General features: G+C 36.9%; 1 protein-coding gene across 1 annotated transcript in view; it reads left to right on the plus strand.

Moving 5' to 3' along the window:
* Positions 1-22,133, plus strand: part of LOC134804447 (uncharacterized) — an 80,061-nt gene that overhangs the window by 49,476 nt on the left and 8,452 nt on the right. Inside the window, exon 3 of the mRNA XM_063777489.1 lies at positions 9,875-11,780. Coding sequence (XP_063633559.1) covers positions 9,893-11,773 — 1,881 coding nt within the window. The 5' untranslated portion in view covers positions 9,875-9,892 and the 3' untranslated portion in view covers positions 11,774-11,780. The remainder of the gene's footprint in view (positions 1-9,874; positions 11,781-22,133) is intronic.

Below are 22,133 nucleotides of genomic sequence, written 5' to 3' on the forward strand. Positions count from 1 at the left end.
AGTTTTGTTACATGCAATGATTTCTTCTTCTTTCTTCCCTAACCTAACCAAAATCTTGATAGGTTTGGGAGCTGGTGGCCTATTCCCTGATAGAAACAGGATCAATTTTTTTAATGAAATTTTAAATACGGTATCTTTAAATGACCATTATCATGGTACCCTATACGTATGTACGAGTCGATAGCTACCCTGACTGATCCATTTTAAAATTCAGCCTGTGCACTTACAAAATTACAAACACTTGACAAAGTTCATCTTTTTGTCCAATAAATACAACAATTTATCTAACCTAAAATCAACCTTTGCTAATAATCAGAAACTTAGCAAAATCGCACTGGCCAGATACTTTATAATGCGAAGTACCTGCTCCGTTGTTCCTTGTTCCAGTAGTCACATACGTTGTTATATAAAAAGGGTGTAAAGAGCCAGTCTTCCGTTAACGTAATCCGCCTTTTAGTTGCCAACGGGTAGTGTAACAATTAAACGAGCGGTGCTGCCCTCTGCCGGCCGTTCAACGCGCTCCAATTAACTCTAAATTAGCCACTCATCTCAATCAATTCCGAGTGCTTATTGGTGGTGTGCGTCATAAGCGCAAAGCGATTTTGACCATATTCAGAACATAGTGTAGCTACTAGGAGTATGGTAGGTATAACTAGGGTTACCAGATGACACAAATTTTCCTGACATGTCAGGAATTTTGGCCTTTTGTAAGGAATGGGGACGGAACACGAAAATGTCAGGATTTTTTTGAATTGATAGATATTTTTATAAAGTAAAATATTCGGATATCAGGAATTTCGTCAGGAAATTCTAAATTTGTATCTGGTAACCTACTATTTACTTGATTCGGAACACTAACAAATGTTGGGTAGAAACAGTATCTAATACTGCTGCAGTTGTTATCCGAATGTCACCATTAGGTTCAAATAAATCCCAGAAATCATGAATATTGATGAAACAATTTTATTATACTCAATTCTGTCATAAGTACTTAGACCAAATTTTAAAAATTGAGTTCGATTTCCCTCTTACTTTCCGATACAAAAATGTTAATCATCACATAAAGACTACAAAAGTCATCCCTTTTTATTACGAGAGACATGCTCCGGAAGCTAAAAGATCAGCAAATTCCGGGTCTTACGCAACCCGGGGACAGATATGATAAGCCGAACCACCATAATCCTATGTTGCCTGGTCTGCGTACTGGTGAAATTGATTATGTGTGTAGACACGAAAGAGGAAAACCACTCTCCAAGCGAATGGCCCCACCTCGTATCCCTGTCATTTAAATGTGTACATAGCTTTCGCGTGAGCCAGTTCATGTCTGAACTGAGCCCCATTTACTTTACATCTTTTTGATACCTAAGACATATATGTAAAATAATACTGCTTGCACTTGGCGGGCAATAATTCTGTAACTTAAATTATATAAAATAAAGTTTTATTCTATTCTATTCTACCGTTGCCCACACTGTTAACTGTACACCGGTGGACCTTAGGTCCACTGAATTGTTGTACAGTAAGGAGTGTTGCTGTTTGTACAGTCAAAAATAGCCTCAACTTGCACCACGCGCCGCAGCCGCTCCAGGAAGAAATTAACTCGTAAGAGGGCACTTCTGGTTTCAGATAGATCGGAATTGCGTGTCCGGCGAGCAGGCCGGAGGACCCGGCAGGGTTCCGTGATGGCAGAAACTCACAATTTGATTTATCTACCCAACAACAAAACTATAGACCGACCGCTTAGTCGTCCTACCCCGTCGCCCCCGTACCGCGCAGGCGAGGACTCATTTAAGCTGTCGGTCTATAGCATCAATACGGGTTCATTCTAATGGTTGACTCACGCTAGTCCGGGCCGCGCCCGGGCCGAGGCGTCCGATATGTCATTTTCTATGACGGCTGATCGGTGATCACGTGGTGTTTTCCATAGAAAACGAAGCGCCGGATGCTCCGGCCCGGCCTAGCGTGAGTCACCTTTAATTGTCGTTACTTTGAAAATCCACCAATTTGCCACTTGTCATTTTATTAAGGCAATAAACAAATCTTGTTTAAACGATTCTAACGAACCTAAACATACTTATATTTCATGTTTTTAAATTACACGTACCTACTATGAATATATGGTTAGGTGCACGTGTCACAGTCAAATCATAGAAAAAACAACTCTGCTGCAAAGTTAAAACTGAGGTTTACTAACATGCGAATATAACTTTAATGAAACGTTCATAAAAGCAACAGAATTAACAACTAAGTTTAAAGGGATTTTTTGTCTTATCGATAACCTGTTACACAGCTATTACGAGTATATTAATAATTTACGACTTGGCAATCGCACATACGGTACGAGTAAATATTTATGTGTAATGCTTAAACTGCATGTGATTAGCGCTAGCGCGCGTTATGTTCAATTAGAATGTCATTATGGAGCCCTGCGATGGCCAAGTCATTATACGTATTTAAAATTGAAGATATCTAATATTGATACGGTTTTAATACCCCCTGGGGCCCCTGGCACTGACTAAAATAACCGACTTGGTTTCACATTACATCTCAAAACTTTTTTGTAGTAGAAGAATTGCGTTGCGAGACTTGCATCTTTTTACACATTATTGTAATGTTTTTGATGGGTATTTAATTTATATTTAATTGTAGGTACAGCGCATTGGTGACTGGCTGTAATGCTGTATATCATTAACAGGGATCGTACATTTTCCAGCATTTTTGGTGCACGAAGTATTGTTAACGGAATTGGTATAAATAATTTCAACCCTAATGATTAATTAGCGTTTATTACGTTGATATTAACCTTAATTTACCATTTCAGTTGAAATTATCTATACCAATTCCGTTAACACCACGCGAATCGACTTTGTGCAGCGGAGTGGTATTCACGGAATTGTTATAAATAATGTCAACCCTAATGATTAATTAGCGTTAATTACGTTAATATTAACCTTAATTTACCATTTCAGTTGAAATTATCTATACTACCAATTCCGTTAACACCACTCTGCTGCACCAAAAATGCTGGAAAATGTACGATCACTGATGATTAACCTACTATTATATTAATTACTAAAATAAAATATTTACTCAGGTACCTACTAAAGTACCTACATGGTGAAATAATTATTAAATGTACAAAATTGTAATAATTAGGAAATATTTTACTATGTAGATATGTACATATAAAATAAATACATATTAGTTTTCTTCCACCAAAAAAATCGTGTAAAAGAACTCTTTTACACGATTTTGGTCTATAACAGTAAGATAGATAGTTCTCTACCTCTAATTTAAATAACATAAAGGTAACATTCGCATGGCAACCGTGCATGTGCATTACTGTGGCGACGTTACTGCTGCGGCATTGACGTGGGCCCTGCCACTATCGATTTCCTTGATAAAATGAGTGACGGATTCAATTCAGCTACGAACGTCATAATTTTTAGGGTTCCGTACCTCAAAAGGAAAACACGGAACCCTTATAGGATCACTCGTGCGTCTGTATGTCTGTCCGACCATTCCCCCACCCCCTTAATCTCCAAAACTACTGAATCTAAAATTTTAAAATACACAAAATAGTTCTTTACCTAATGACAGGAAACCCTGTTAGAAATATACAGTCAAGCGTGAGTCGGACTTATTTACTTAGTTTTTGATCCGACCGACCCCTACGGGTTTATTAAAGACATTTCATTGAATTTACACATAAAAATATACATTGTTAAAAATTGTGTAATGTACGGAACCCTTGGAACGCGAGTCTGACTTACTTAACCGGTTTTTTTTACAACGGCCGCGTCCACGCCGCGGCAGTAATGCCGCCATTCAGTTGCCATCTGAATGTCATCTGAAGTTGGCAGTTTCCTAGTGTCACTGGCATTTTCGCAAAAGTGGTCATAAAATCAACGACTAAACCATCATTAAAAAACTCGACCACCCCTCCTGTTCCTCTAAGTAGGTACATTTTAAACATAATTTATAACCTTTTTTTCATCTCGATTACCTCGATATTATTATAGATAATCCTGATATAAAAATGTATATTCGTGGGAACGGCGCGTAACGCCAGCAGGCAGGTCGGTATAATTGGCCACTGCATATTAATTTACCGTACACCTTCATTACTTTATTTTGGTCCAGCTGACTCCAGCTACATGTAGCAAAGTTAACTTGCGTCGCGTTGTAGCTAAAGCTTGTATTTTGAAACAGTGGATTCACTTGAGACATATTAGAAAAGTAATTTAAGTACGCATGTATTTCTTTAAACAAACTGTGCAGCTCATTTACGTAACGTCGTTTCTGTACTTACCTACTGTTAATAATCTTGGGCAAGGGCATCAAGTTATGCGTAATAACTACATAACAAAAAAAATGCTCTATGAAAATTACAGGCTCTGGATGGGCTCATCCTGATGAGCCACGCTAGCCATAATGGTAGATTATGCAAAATGGGGTGCTTGAGACGAGACTCATTAACTTACTAGTACTAGTAGGTATTTATAAGTATTATCTCGTCATTAATTAAGGTTCTTATATCATTTGGATTTTTGTTTGTTTTTTGAGTTTATTAATATGCACTTTGATAAATTATTTTTTATTTTTGCTCAGTTTATGATTAACTTCCAAACATGGAAATAGAATAGAATATAAATAATTTCTTCGTAGACACAAACACAGAAAAGAAACTTATATAGGTACCAAACTACCAAAAATAGAAAAACATAGGAAGGGGAAAGTACCACTATATGGACATAGAAATAGAGATTAAAGATTTTTAGATCTAATAAGAGAGGGCCTTAACCAAATGAATAGGTACAAAATGGACTTACTGTTAGTATTAAGTCTTGGAGCCGCTGGGAAGGGAATCGCGTCGGTTTTTTCTGGACAGGAAGAGACGACCGGTCGGACCGTTAAGGCCAGTTAGCCCGGCATATGCAATCGATTTATTATGATGCTACATTGTCAGGCTGATCGGCGAAATGTTGCTAAACTTCACAAGTACATGAGTTAATTTTCCACAGAGGATTTGGTTTATTCCTTAACTTTTACATGTTGCGCCCAATTGTGGTATTTTGCAACTCAATTTTAGTGACATCGCGCCGAAAAAGTATAATTTTGTCTAAAAGGATAGTACAACTAGTAAAATTACACAATCACTTATAGGTAATAGTTAAAAGTACGTGGACAACGTTTTAAAACTTGCCAAACATATAAAATAGTTTACATTGCTACTTAGAGGGAAAAAACTGTGCACAAGTCTACGTGTTAAAGTTATGATTTTTTTACCATTGACTGAATGGTGAAGGCTAAAGGGTATCATTTTCGTGTAAAATTGATACAACGAATTAATTTTTAAATTTTAAATGTGCGACTTAAATAAACTTTTTTTTAATGTAGGTACCTATAACGTCAAATAGTAGATTGTACAACAAGGGCATAAAGTGACCCATCTTTACCCGAGGCAATTTTTTGGTCTGAGCGAAGCGAAGACCAAAATAGTAGACGAGGGTAAAAATTGACATTTATGCCCTTGTTGTACACTCTGCTTTTCACTTCGATTGCGAGGAAAATAAAATTATATTTTTCACGGCAATTTACACCACGAAATTGTAAAGCGAAAGAACATAATACATAACCAATTCCCGCCAACTAACTTTTTAATTTTTTTTTTTGTAATTTTCAACATGTGATCAGAGTTTCAGACGCTTGGTTTTCTGCCAAGTCAAACATTTCGGAGCATTTTTGAACGATAATCGACTCCTATTTTATGTGATTTACTAAATTTAATGACAGTAAATACGGATTTCTAATAAATTGTAGCAAAAATAAAATAATATAACAAGTTTTGTCATCTACACAATTTTATTGCTCAGTAAAATTGTGCAATATGTTTTAACTGTTTCGCTGTTGAGACCGATTACCTTAGTCTTAGAAGACAATTTTACTTTTATGCTCTAGAGCATAAAATGCGATTTTATGTCGTCTACGCACGACATAAAGGTGCACTTTTTGAGCATGAGAAGTGAAAATCATATTAAATTTCCACTAAATATTACAAACACACAAAAATATCATTATATAGCATTCATATAAACATGTAATATCATAATCTTCTTCCTTGCGTTATCCCGGCATTTTGCCACGGCTCATGGGAACCTGGGGTCCGCTTGACAACTAATCCCATGATTTGTCGTAGGCACTAGTTTTTACGAAAGCGACTGCCATCTGACCTTCCAACCCAGAGGGGAAACTAGGCCTTATTGGGATTAGTCCGGTTTCCTCACGATGTTTTCCTTCACCGAAAAGCAACTGGTAAATATCAAATGATATTTCGTACATAAGTTCCGAAAAACTCATTGGTACGAGCCGGGGTTTGAACCCGCTACCTCCGGATTGAAAGTCGCACGCTCTTACCGCTAGGCCACCAGCGCTCCCCGTGTAATATCATAATGTAATTTTTAAATACATATTGACACTTATTCCACAAGAACAAGTAGGTAGTATCTCGCCTGCAGTGGCTCTATTGCCCTGTAAAAACAAAGTTACTGCAACCAGTACCGATATCATTTTTCCCCGCAGAATCATAAATAGGGTTGCCAAATTGGGCTAGTCCTCGACAAATCAAGCGGCCATAAATCTGATGGCATGGGAACCCTGGCTTAGCGGCTCGTCACAGTTCTGGGCTACAGAACAAGCAGTACCATACGCGGAGCGGGAGCGGGAACAAAGTTTAATTTTTTATATTTATTAGTTGCCAGCAAAATAAGTGCTTTATTTTATGAAACAGCCGAGCAATAACTCGTAAATTTAACAATCCAACAAGCGATATCGGGTGTGCGATGGTTGAAGTAATTTTGGGATTTATCAACACATTTGCCTTCATCCGCGTTTGCGAACGTCTCACTAAAACACATCAGTCTTAAGGGCCCACTGATTAACAGTCCGCCGGACGGTATCGGCCTGTCAGTTACAACAAAATTTTAACAGTTCCGAACAACTGACAGGCCGATACCGTCCGGTGGACTGTTAATCAGTGTGCCCCTTTAATAATGGCTACTAGTGATGTCACGACCCCAGAAGATCGAAAATAGATTGCCCCAATCGCACTACTCTAAGTATGTGGCAACCTAGTAGAGCGACAGGAATAATAATTCTTAGAAGCTAAGAATATTATACGCTCCCTCCTGCCACCCTGAATCCCAATCTGAATCTGATCCTTTTATATAACAAATAAATGTCGCTTCAGGGCCTTTCCAAGGCTTAAAGTAAGCCGACTGTTTTCATGGCCCTAACCGAAGCTCCTTATTTGTCTACAACCGATCGGGTACAGTTAGACGCAATATTATCTAGCGAGCACAATAGCTCTAATCGTGCGACCGAGTCGTGACGTACAGTCGGCCACGGCGTGCTCATTGAAGAGTGCGCTTTTTTGATACAGTCGTGATAGCATCTTGGATAAAACCGATAAGGTTTTGGTAACAGTAAAAAACGATGAGAGACTTAAAAAAAATGTTTACGAATGTTTAATCTCTTTGAGCTTAATATTTTGCAATTATTCGAGAAGCAAGTTTTTTTTGTTTAGGCTGATGGTTTATTAAAGATTAGAATAATGCTATTAACAGTCATACTTTCTCGTTTACATTGTATTTTTATTAGATGATTTTATTTAACTTGCCCTATGTTAGTATGTTAGGTAAGGTGTGAGTCAAATCTTGGAAGCTAAATTTGACCCACTTCCCGATTTCCGATTGAGCAACTGCATGTTCCAATGTTACATACATACCTTACATATGTAAATCAGATGACAATGCAATATTATGATTTAAATATATCTCCTCATAATTATATATTTAGCAACACGATTTCTACATTAAAATACCTATATTTTAATGAATGTTTTTAAATTTAAAACTGTGATTTACCTACCTAATCACATATAAAAAAAATAGACAAATATATTAAAACTTAATTAATATGGTTTATATTTTAATTACTAGACCTTAAACGCATTCGCGTGACATTTTGTTATAAATTTATAATCTTTATATTAACCTAGAATGTGTGCAGACTGTGCAGTAGGAACTTTGCGACCTCATATGCGAACTATTAAGCGCACAACTGACTTTAAATACTAGGCCATCTATAATTATGTAGAAAAACTATATTTACACTTATGAAGCTGGACAAACTATAATTTACACATCAGTATAATTACATTATCTTATTAATTACAAGCACTCTATTTTGCGTTTAAATATCTTGGAGTTACAACGAGCTGTCCTATTCCTTCAGCCTTTTTAGGGTTTTGGCAGCAAGTTAGGCTTTCCAGCTTTCCACCTTGACCTTTTTTCTCACACTTACACCAATTTGCTATTTTAAGAATCAATAAAACCTGAAGTGCAAATGGAATCTTAAGCCAGACTAAGTTTGATTCACGACTACGAGAGGATAATGTTTAGATTTCATTCAGTCATTAGCGACAGCGTTGCTACGTCACTAGATTTATATTTATACATGCTTTTCATCTTGCCCATTCTTAGCCTTTTGCCATTGCCTGCCCCACCGCTTCGTCTAATCTGACACCGGGCGAAAATAAGAAACGAGCGCCTATCCTGTTGTTATCGCCGTGATAAGGTACGGAACCCAGTGGTACAGTATGGTGAACGTATGACCCGTCTACGTTGCGTAAGTTAAGGTCAACGTACACGGACAATGGCACCCAATGCGCTGCACGGATACACCGAGATCTAGACCACATGCTCTCATGAGTTCTTAAAACAAATCTTTCCAACGTACACTAGTTAGTAGGAAGGTAGGTATAAAAATGATACAATGATTAGCAAATTTGACAAAATGATCTTAAATTAAGTTTTTATTTTATTTGTTATACACGCTAAGAACATTCACTTTTTTCCTTATCAGCTTCAAAACATAAATCAAAACGTAATAAACATAGAACGTACGAGTACACTTTCCGAAGTTATTACAATTTCAAATAGTGTCGCTGTATCAGGAGATGTCTTGACGGAATTCCACCAGTGTGTGGCACTGGCACTGTGCGGCACAAGCATATTCAGTACAAAAAATCCTTGTGCCGTACAGTGCCGTGACACAAGTGAAATAGCTTCCGTTTAAATCATGTTCTTATAATTATCGGGAATCAAACGGGCACCCAGTATACCGCATCTCCGCGTTTATGACGTAACGGTAGCTCGACACCGGCAAACGCGATTGCTGTTTTACGACTGCCTCGCCGCCTAATGAATCCAAGCCGGGGCTTATAACGCTACTGTTTGCAAGACATGTCGTAAAGTTGATGGGATGGAACACTGAGAACAGCATTTGTAAATAAAATATACGCGTAATAATGACTTTCGATCATAAGGAAAATTTATTGCAATACAACGCGAAATGTATTTTAGCTAAGTACGTAGCATAGGTATGTACTTAGTTATTTCATCCTGACTGTGAGCTATTTGACCTCGCAATCATATCAACTAAGGATAATTGTAGACCACACTTATCCTTTGCTTCTTTACACTTAATAATAAGGTGACCTTTTTTATTAAGCTAATATACTGCTTACTGCTTTATTACACGCATTCTATTTCATCACTCTTTGGTAGGTAAGTCTAAGAGAAGTCCGTAGGCAACCCCACCTAATAGGGTAACAAGATTCGACAAGTAGTTGCCTAAGCCAAACCTGCAGCCTAGTTTTAGGATGCCTAAAATATCAAAAAATACCTCACCGGCTAGCAAATACTTTGGCCCTAAACTTGAAGCATTTCAAATGCAGCCGACTTTCATGTTCGAACCTAAAACTCTACTTATATGTTTACTTTTATTAACATTCGTTTTTCTTTTTTTGCAGATGTGACTAAAGCCCACGATGGCAGCCACGGACGGCCAAGTCGTAGTCGCAGCATCCCGCTGGTCCGATGAAGGAAACTACCTCCGGGAGTACGTCGCTAAATACCGGCTGCCCAATGTCGCCAAGATCATCAAGGGACAGTACGGCGGGCTTGGCGTGCCCACTTTGCCAAGCCCTAGTCTACAGAGCACTGCCTTGCTTGTTTCAGCTGGAAAGAGCAAGAAGATAATAGCGCAAGCCATCAAACTAAAAGAAGGAAGACGAATGGTCAGTGTCGGACCACGGATCGCCATCCCAGATACATACAAAGGCTATTTTGAGTTACTTAGCGAGGAAGGGAGAGCAGTCAGATGCATAGAATCTGTAGCAGAACTAGCTAGGAGAAGACTCGATGATGGTTGTCTTGTCAGGGAACCTATCAGAGTAATTTGTGGTAAAACTGACTTAGAAGGAACGGTGACCGCCGACGGTGCAAGAAATTTACCAGCAGGTGAAGTCATCATGCCTAGAGGGGAAACATACTTAGGGAAAAACAAATATTTAAAGTGTACGGATTCCAAAGGAGACGTCGTTCTTCTCAGTTTAGATCAAAGAGGAAAATTCTCTGCCGTCGCCAAGGAAGAAAATATAAGTGGGGTTCATACTGCAAAAACATTACTGACAAAACGGCTGCCTATTACTGTGAGACTTGTGCATGGTTCCCCTCCTAGAGGCTTAAAAAGTTCAAACCATTTTGTCCCAGAAATTCGACTCCTATCTATGTTCGAAGAAGAGCACGTTTTCGCCTTACCGTTGCAAAAAGAAGGAAACGCATTAGTAGCTTTGCCTTTAGCTGCACCAATCAAAATGTTGAGATGCAAAAACGAAGAACAGATAAAAAACTTTATGGAATTTTCTAGGCTCGTCGAAAAATGTAATCGCTTGTTAGTCGAAGTGGTTGACAGGATTCACGTATTAGATGGAAAACTGGGTGATCCTAAAAGGCTTTTGAATGCTCCTCTTCATGCACCACCGTTACTTAAAACTGGTTATTTCTTACGGAGAAGTGCATCTTCAGACACGGCCAATCAACACAAACATTTGTCTAGGCATAGCCATATTTACAGTAGCCACAGAGATGAGAATAGCATTCCTGATGAGAACGAAGAAATCGATCGGATCTACGATTACGTACGAGGCTTCGCTCCTCTTCCTAAGAACATAAAAGCATCTTACACAAATGAACCAACTCAAAAACACGAAACTGCTCCATCTTCCCCTGCAGCTACGCCTATCCACATGCCTTTAATAACGGAAATTAAACCCGAGCCACCTCCAATAGAAACTATTCCATCCAAAAAACCTCTAAATCAGAAAGCAGAGAAGAGGACACGAAAAACTGCCGTAACCACAAAAGAAGTTCCCATAACAGTTTATAAAGAAAAATGTTCCATCGCTCCAGCGCCGAACCTCCCTAAATTGTATATCAAAAATGGTATCAGTAATAATAAAAGTAGGATGGTTTTCAGACAGAAAAGCAACTCACCGACTAAAGAGTCTCCTAGTCCTATAGCTAGTCCAATCAGACCGTTAACGAAAGGCGATTCCCCGATCTTCAATATTAGGTATAAGAGTCTTTCAAACATTCATCAAGCTATGGAACTTGATGGCACCCTAGATTCGAGCCACTCAGGAGGTCGGACATCCGGGGACTCGGGAAATGGTCCCAAGCTTCCCGAAAAGAGATCAAGGAAACTTAGCAGGCCTAAATCTCTCACCAACCTGGTTTGGGAAATGAAAGGTTGTCCGGTAGAGACAGTAGAGAAGCCTAAGGTTCGGAGTAAAAATGAAGGGTACAAGAAGATCGGAAACAAGTTGTCCCTAGGAGCACAGAAGAGAGTACCGACGTTGTATCTCTAAATTCTTGGTAAGTCTATGTAGATTGATTTTATTTAACTTAGCAGTTACATAATTAAATTACCCTATTATTTCGATAACAGACTGTTATGTCTCAGACTTTGTAATGTCACCAAAAACGTGAAGTCCGTGTCTTCGGCAACTAACAAGTAAAACCTGACACATTCGTCATTTCAATAGGTATTATAACACAACGAGTATTACAGTAAACTTATCAAAATTGAAAAACGATGAAGACATAAGATTAAAATAATTATTTTAACCTTTCTTACATTTTGCAACCTATTCTAAGGCAGCTTGGTTTTATTACTTTTTCCAAAGCATCGCTGTATATTTCTATGGTAGTTCTACGGTTTTTGATGCAAAAATGCAAATCTTCTAACCAACCTTAATCATAATCATAATCATTTATTTGCACATAAAAAGGGTTTTACATAGAGGTGTTATAAAGTTACATGTCCAAGCCTTTTTAGCTGTTAACCTATGTTTAATTGAGATGAATTTTGATACCTATATATGCGTTTCATTTTTTACATTTCGTAGGTTTTTGCTAATATGCAGACGATCTGATTATTCAGTCGAAAGGTAGCCAAAGGAGTCATTACTGTGTTTCAATAAAAAAATAGTATGGTCTTCAAGAGGAGTTGATAGACTTGTAAAGAACAAAAGGTACAGTCAGCAATAAAAGCGCAAAAAAAAAATCTCTTGACTTGAGACAAGATGGAGCCAGGGCCCTCTTCCCTTAACACAGATATTTAAAGGGCTAATCGCCGTATTTGTAGTTAATAAATGGTACTATGATAACGAAGACAGGTCAAACCTAAACATTGAGTATTAATAGGGTCATCTCATGGATCTTCGTTCGTAGTTCGGTTCCTGTGGTCGATAGATCAATTTATGTGCCGTCACAGTACCAGCGCCATTAGAGTTGCACGCTCAGGATGGCACATGTCGTGGCATATCACGATTGCTTGCAGAATGGCAAGTTGCAACGTTTATTATAATACTTCTGAAATATTTCCCCAGCCACAAACAAAAACAATAAAACATTGTATTTAAATAAGTATGTATGTATGTACAAATAGATTTGGAGACTAAAAAACATAATTATTTAGCTATAGCTCAGGGTCTTAGATTAAACAGCGATTTTCACATGTAAGTACCTAACTTTCAACATATTTCATTTTAACAAAATTAAAAAAGTATGTATATTTGGTCTATATTATTATTAAACAAAAATATCATTTGCTATATACCTACTTGTAGATACGCATCTGAGAATAGTAGAATAACATTATCCAACTATTCAATCTCAACGTGTTTGACCCTACCAAACTTGTATTAGATCTAAATCTTGGAACCATAAAAAAACATTTTTTTTTTCAGTTCTTCTTAACCAAATATTAATAACAAAATATTATGTAGGTAAGTATATTATTTAGATTTCCTTTAAGCTCATTGTAACAGTAACAGGAAAAAACCACTTTCAGGACTATCTAGAAACAATAAACATATAGACGCGACTAGACGTGACCACTTGCAAAACAAGCTTAAACATCAATTGTACTAAAATAAAACAAGTATTGGCACTAAAATAAAACAAGTGTCAGCACGCACGTCGGCACCTACAAGAGCGCACGCGCACATAGCGCACGCATGCGAATAATTGCGTGTCCAAACACTATTCATTTGAGATCATGATCACTATAAATGCCACTGACCGATTCGCAGATAAGGTTGTGGCTGAGATGTAAGCGAAGCGGGACTGCGTAGATAACTGAATAACTTATAATTTATTATACTTCTACATACACATGCAAACTATTATACAGATATTTATTACGAAGTCAGACAAAATCGTAAATATTTAAGATATCAGTTTAACTAAAACATTTTAAAATTTGAATCCGTATATTTACTCGTAAATCTTAATCGTCTAATTTGGATACTACGTAGAACTACTATTACTACTACACTATAGCCCTATATTCACTTTTTAATTGATTACCTACACCTACCTAATTTAAACACTTTACAAACGCATACAATGCTGCAAGCGGTCTAGCTTTACGAGTATTACTCAGTTTAACGTTTGGCGTGACTTTACCTCTTTGTAATCAGAGCTAAGTTATATAACAGTCGTAATTATTGGGATTCATGTCGATAATTCAAATCGAGAGTGCGTCCAATTACCAAGGCCTAGGAAACCATTAAACGTAGAGGCATAACTTAAAGCTTACTGTCCAATACATATAGGCTTTAATTCAGGATTAGGTAGCCAGGGCGTGTCTGAGTTGGCCAATTGCATTAGCTATTAAATGGAAATAGGGGGTAGTTACTACATTACATTATAGTTGATTGAGAGGATTTTACTAACTTATTTCTTGTAGGGTAGACCGAGGCGAATCGGATCACAGGGTGAATCGGATCATCATAAAAAATCCGTTGATATCTGAAATATTTCATTGATATGAGTGCTCTACAATAACGCTGTACATTTCTTCTGTTAGCCTGCGACCTGCGACGACCCCAGCCGTAGGCAATATTTTCAATGTCAAGAACTTTTTTAGCATGACCCGATTCGCCCTGTGATCCTATTTGCTCGGTCTACTATAAATAAATGTTCTGACTAGGGCAGGACAACAGTTTGACAATCTTTAGTTTGTAGAAAACTGTTTGTACACTGTTTACCCAGCTACTGTAAAAAAAACAGTATAATTACATGTTGTGTGTTTTGGCTCGGTAGTAAGTAGACTTAACACATGTACTCAATAGGTACTTACAGAATTAAATGTAATTACTTCGCCTGCAATATTCAAGTACTTAAAATTAAAAAAAACTGACTAATGCGTGTCTCGACTCACGTAAACACTGTGTCCGATTATTGAGCGTTAATTCATGCTCAAAATCATTTTTGGAAAAAGTATTGAAGAAAGTCTTGATATTAAAAAGAATTAATTATGTTGAATTTTGGATGACTCGTATAAAAGGTAGAGATGAGGTGACACACGTTTTACAACTTACAAAGCGATTATTTCCAGAACCAAAAAGCTTATCTAGAAACTTGAAGGATTTTTCTTAAAATTCTTTTTAAAAAAGTCCCAAATTATGTATTTTGCAAATTATGATGCCCAAATAGGCATCATTGGATAATATTGAAGAACTTTTTCTAATAAAATGGTTCTGTTCACCCAACTGGACATTCTGGTCAAGTCTCCCGGACTTCCCTTTTAACATTAATTTTCCGGTGATTTATCACTTTGATTTCATGATTTACTTAGCAAAATAGACTAGCTAGCGACATAAACTATCGTTTAGTCTGGCAAGCGAAGCCACAAACAGATACATACAAATTATTCGCGTACTACTGCGAACCATAATCTCTCAATCGACTCCTGCGCAAGGTGCATCGCGAAAGCGCTGGCATTTGCGCGACATTTAACCGACGCCTGCCATTTACTGAATTTAAATATACATACTAATATTATCTAGGTATTGCGATTCTCCAGGATGCTTTGACTAGATACCTATATGCCTCTTTATAAACTGCAGTTAATATTTATCATAGTTAAATTAAACATTGATATTGACGGGTCTAAAAGCGGGCACGTCGGTGACGACGTGACGAGACATATATTATCTTAATCGAAGCATGTTATTAGGTAACTTTTTTTTTCAGACCTTGTCTCATTGGAAAGATTAATTTAATAGTAATTCACTCAATCAATCAGGTTAATACAAATTACTATAGGTATAATATATATGTCGAGTACCGAGGGTCTCAAAGGCGGTGGGCGCGTGGGGGTAATACGATAATGTATTACTTCACAGCTAAACCAGTATGCTACCATTGCTACCAGTGCATGAAATAAACATTAGGACTCGCTAACCATACTAGTGCCTACTATATTTCAGAACTAAATGATGAAATGAACTAATTGCTATTAGAATGTTGACTGGTTAAATTGAGAATGAAAAGATCACATGAAACCGTTCAAATCTTTATTCAAGTCAAGCTAGGCCGGCTCCAACCCTACGCCTCTAACATGAGAAGATTTAGCCCTATATGGGACCGGCAACAAACTCAGAGGGACAAATCTTTTCAAAACAACACATAACACATCCTTTCTTTATTTCACAAAAGTAAGCTTCTAATGAAACATAAGAAATCAAAATAACACTTGAAATAAAACACTTAGCTAAATGGTTAAACAACGCGGGATTCTATAAGCTATCAGAATAATCCTTCAGGTATAAGCCTTCAGGAACGTAGCGAGTTAGGCACGAGGTTGGCTAACGAGTACGTCCGATCTCTAGCGCGGTCCGATCAAGAAGAACTACCATCGGCGGAGCCTCTCCGCTCCCGCCTCAGTCAAGTTGGCAAACCTGCTCGACCAGTCTACTAACATACCGACAAAAACGCCAACTCGTGCCTACGCTCACTCGAGAGAAACCTCTCGACGTTCCAAAGCCTTCTACCTGTCATCTCAGTTCAACAACACGCCAATAGATGGCGTTACTCTCTACGCAACTTTATTTCAACAATGCGCCAATAGACGGAGTTACTCTCTACACATAATACGTAGCTCAACATTGCTAATCGATTTTATACAGGCGTCTAAAATAATGAACTATGACGCTGCAATACGTCTTTCTGGTGTCAGGGTCCGACGTCCGACATATAGATATATTGTTTTTATAGCATTCAATATGACCCTTACGTAAATCACATTGCTTACGCCTACCTTCTCTATAAACTAAATATGTGACACGGTCTGCTTTAAGGCCTTAGAAGTAATTTTACGCACAATCGGATCGCATGACGAATGCAGACGTAACACAATGCCTGAGATCAAGGTGCCGTTAAATGTCACGGTATTTCCTGGCCGACAGTACCAACAGGTTTAGTTTTAACCTGGCCTGTAAGGAGGTCAAAATTGCCCATATATAGTACCTATATGGTATTAAGTAGGTAGGTACCTATACGTATACGTACAGAATAAATATTTGGCGCAACAATTAAGAATTACCAAGATTACCCAGAAAGAGTGCTGAAAGAAAATAAGTGATAATAAACAATATTACAGATGCATGTATGTAAATTTAATCAAACTATAGACATTGTTAAGGGTATATCTGTCTTTTTTGTACCTAGGCATTGGATAAATGTCATGTCACACTTGTTAACTGTTTGGGTAAATTAAAGGTATATAATAATCGTTAATTTTAAAAGGACAATATTTAACATTTAGCATAGTGAGTATTTCACAACTTTAAGGGAAGGGAAGGTCATACAGTATGTGTATAAGATAATAGTTTTCATCAATATCACCGACAGTAACTTAGTTCTGGCCTGGGTATGTTCTTTGAGCGCTCTGCTTTAAGACTCGACACTGTTTTCCAAGACTCTTATAAACCTATTCTATTTATCTTGTGTCGAAACTCTAGTTTTAGAATTAGTAAAATTATGTCATACGTAATAATGTTTTACCATAAAATAAATTATGTATTTGTTTAATAAAGTCATCTAGAAAATATTAAATGCTGTGAATGCCGTCGCTCTAAGAAGAAAGGCAATATTTTAATGTTGTTAAAACAGAAGAGAGTCCTCTCCTCGGCAAATATTTACGAGGCATAATACATGCACCGTACGTGAACCGTTAGTTTTTAAACCGCTGGATACTTAAACGCGATTACTTTGGCGCTTAAATTAATGTAAGAGCTTGTTATTAAGTTGTATTATTTACAGGACAGTCACACGGCGTATCCCCATACTACATGCTAATTATTACTTATCATGTAGTCTCCCCTCCGTGTAACTATCCTGTTAATTATTACTTGTGGTTCGCTAAGAGACTTGATTTGGTAAGGGAATAGCAGAAAAAGTAAAATATGTTTTACACGTCGGTATCTGATTGCAAAGCATTTAGATTAAGGATTATTAAGTATCACCACGTAGAACTTCGAATTCCAACTTAAATAAACGTATCGGGCGGTCTTTAAGTTTCATTACTTAACAATACATATTTATCTACCTAAGTTCATTGTAAACATTATTTTAATCCGTAGTCAAATTTCGTGTGCATAAAAAACATGTTGTTTACATACACAGCAAAGTCGCGTTGCTAAATTAATTTAATATCAAGCTCGCAATCTGATGGTGTAAAAGCGGGCGCGGCCGCCGGGGAGCGCCGCCATTAGGGACATTTATGCCACAATTACTTCATATCGCGGAATACGTACTGCGTAGTTTTACCAATGCTACTGTTCTACGTCTTACACGGAAAAGTAATATTTGTATTGCGATCAAACTATTGGTTGTTTGTTAATAATAATTAAGTACTTACAATAGATAATGTTACTGAACAGCATATTATTTTAAATGGCTATGCGCTACCATTGATTAGAAACTTGTACAAATCACGCAGTTGTCAGTCCAGAACTTGTATAGAGACAACGACGTTAAAAACGTATCTAAGACTGTAACCCGTACTTTCATTTTTAGAATAAACATTTTCATGAATTTTGCCGGTAGAATGAAACACTAGTGACCGAAATCCCGAATTTGTGTTGTTTTAAGTTCTGAATCTGAATGAGGAGAATTGTATTCACTTACTAATTTTCTATGTATGTAGGTATAGTATGTTGGATATTTCTATGATTCACCTGACAAGTAGTAACTTAAGTAAAATATGCTTTGGTTTCATTTCACATTATGTTTCACTGGAAAGTTAGCGCACCCTGGGAGCCCCGCCCAGCCATTAGGGACATTTCGCCACAATTAACTTATCGCGTAATAGAAAGCAGCAAATGCGAAATTGTTGCACGACACTATCTGATGCTATAGTTTATTTACTTATCTATGGTTATGTAATGTCGGAACAAGTATATAGGTTTGGCACACAGCAAAAGCCACTTTATCTAAGCCTGAAACACTTTAAAGTATAGTTGGTGAAGTAGTGACTCGCAAACCTCGATCCTGGGCTCAAATCCCAAATATTATGTACCTACTCGTATATGTATTTTTTGTGAGTACAATCATTATGTCATTTTATCTCACAATTTCGAATACACAATACAGACACAAAGTTCGTGACCTTAAGTGCTTGGAAACATTAATGTAACTTTATATAAACTCTACCTATAAAGTGTTACATTAAACTCTCGCGTTTTGTACACATATTTAATACACAAACGGGTCTACCACATACGAACATTTTTATAAAATAAACTTATTTCGGGTAGTTCAGTGTTGTTTTATTAGTATCTCCGTTGATATTTGCTGGGACGTCAGTCTTTCCGTGACCACAGCTGGTGCAACTCAGCTGAAACGTCGGAATTTAAGGTAAAACTAATGAAAGTATATCGCGGTAGACCCGTTTGTGTAATTAAATATAAACTCTACCTACCTAAATAGGTATCAAGAATGTAAGAACTTGATAACCTTAAGGCTTGCATACATTGTTGCTCTCTCCACTATTTATTCCTACTATATCCTTAAGGGTGCAATGTAAGTGAGCTCAAGTAAAAACTAGTAGCTTAGCACGGCCGTTTTTGCTCGCTATGGAGGACACAGATGGAGGACATAGATAGCGCACTTCTTTAAAATCTATTTCGATCTCCGCACTATCAATCAGGCTATTTATATTGGCTACTATGCACAACCTTACCGTATATTCCTACTTTGTTTCTAATAGGTACCTACTATGATTTCTGTCAATCTGAAATATGCCTGAAATAACTTAACATACATATAATAGACTAACAGACGGACGTAGCGAACATATAAGGGTTTCTAATTGATTGCAGAACCCTAAAACTTAAATGTGGTCATTGTGGTCCATGCTTTGAACTATCACCTGAAACTTTCCTGCGTGTAAATGATAGGTACCATGATTATAGGTACCATGTTTAAAATGAGCTAGAGTATAATTTTCAAACGACGGTATATTTCATCGTGTAAAGTTATGGGTTGGTCGCAAACCGCTAAACGTAGTGAAATTGAGATGCCAGTCTATTCGACATTTTATTAGTCTTGTGAATCGAGTTTAGACTTAGGCACAGATACTAGTTCAGCAATATCATTCAAATGTGTATGGAATACAATAATAAAGTTTCTACCATTAAGGGGGCCCACTGATTAACAGTCCGCCGGACGGTATCGGCCTGTCCGTTGTTCGGAACTGTCAAAATTTTGTTGTAACTGACAGGCCGATACCGTCCGGCGGACTGTTAATCAGTGGGCCCCTTTAGAGTTGACGTGCTTTTTTCATGTCCCATTACATTGGTCTTTAAATTATCAAAAACATGTACCTACAAAATATGTTAGTATTTATATTCATAAATAAGTAACGACAAACCATAAAAAATAAAAGCTACACTCAATTCATTGTTGATTAAGAAAAAGTTTAATAAACGTAATGCAGATTCAAAAAAGATAAGGATATCAAAAAAAGTAATATTTTTCAGCTGTTAGCTAGATGCACGTTATGAAGTGAGGCAACCGGTCACAGCTGTGCTAGGTCTTAGACCAACGTCCTATCTCCTATAAATAAAGTTTGAATAATGTAATAGCTTTGCCACCGATCGTTTTTATGTTACTTTTTTACCTTATTCATGAGATATGACCGGCTGATTTGTTTTAGGTTTATGGCTAAAATATATATAATCCCAAGTTTTTTAGTCACTATTGGTCACTATCATATTTGAGTCAATCCAACTTATGAGTAGGTATATGATTATTTTATGGGAACTTCGTCAGTGACAAGAGTGTGAAGTGATAGGTATGACGTTACTACAAGTCCAAGTGTAACGTCATAGAGTCCGTCAAAAAATTGTAAAAAAATATTGAGGGCGCCACTTCCTACGTAACTGTCACATTTTTGACGTAAAATGCTTAAACATGCCAACAATTCAGTATGGAAATTTTTAGTTTCATTTTATTTAATTTCTACAATTTTACTTCGTACTATATACCTGTCACTTCACATGTTATGGCCAATATGGGCTGTCTCAGAGTCTTCTAAGTGAACGTAGTTTTAAGTAGGAGCAAAATCCTATCTGTAATTTTGAAATGATAAACAGGAACATAAAAAGAAAATATATCTATATTTAAATATAAATTTTATATAAGAAGGCAGACAGATAGTATAGTATAGTATCGTTTATTGCAAACCATGGTATAATACAATAGATGTCACAATGGAAATGGGTCGCATGGCACCCTGGTAGGGTATGGCAATTATCCTTCTAACTAAATACAGAAAAATAGTCTTACTTAACGTTAACTTATATTATTACTACGTATTTGTTACTCATCCTGCATAAATTCTTCGATGGTATAGTATGATTTTTTTAATAGAATGGACTTGAGTTTATTTGAAAATAAATGTTTTTTTTCTGTATTTTTTATTTCAGTAGGTAACTTATTATATATTTTTATTATATCTCCAGAACACCTATGTACCTAATTCCTGCCTAAGGTTTACAGATATGTCCGCCACACATATCTGCCAGACAGACCATAAATATATAAGAGACTGTTGTTTGTATGAGTCGATTACTTTGAATTCTTGTGTCAGATTTCCCTCCATATATAGCATTCCTACCAGAAATAATTCTCGTCAAACACAAACAATATTGTCTACAAATTTAATGAAGCCAAACTGTATAAATTAACAATAAGGTAAAACCGCATTGCAGTAGGACAGTTTTAACTAATTAATCAATAATATAACTCCATTATTCAAATTAAATTGCAGAACTATTTGAATAATTTGACACGAAGACATATAAACACCTAGAAACTAAGTGTGTATATTTCTTGGCGACATTGTGATATATTATAGAATAATTACTCATTTATACGTATATATTATTATACCTAAGTTGTAAGTTTGTCGTATTTTGTAGGTAGGTACATGAAGCAACGGTCATAAACATGGTCTATAACTTTTTCTAGTTATCTTCTATACATATAATAAAGCTGAAGAGGGTCGAAAGTCTGTACATGAAAGATATTCGAAAAAAAAGTTGGCTGGGGATACTTAGAATCGATAACAGAACACGTTCCAACAGTTTTTAGAATTTTTGTCTGTTTGTCTGTTTATCTGTTTATCTGTTTGTCTGTTTATTTGAACGCGCATCACGTGAAAACGGCTGAACGGATTTTGATGCAAACTTTACTAATCTGTCGAGAACATCCCCGGCCAGGTTATAGGCTATAAAAATTCAACCCCTAAAAGGGGGGGTAGCCACAAAACTCGATTGACTTAAGTTTGCCCCTGAATCTTATGGCGCTACTTAGGAAGGAGGGGCAAACTTTTTTCAAATATGTGCTACCACTATAGAGTACCCTGGTAAA

Source organism: Cydia splendana, chromosome 2 (genome assembly GCF_910591565.1).
Source record: "Cydia splendana chromosome 2, ilCydSple1.2, whole genome shotgun sequence".
Taxonomy (NCBI): domain Eukaryota; kingdom Metazoa; phylum Arthropoda; class Insecta; order Lepidoptera; family Tortricidae; genus Cydia; species Cydia splendana.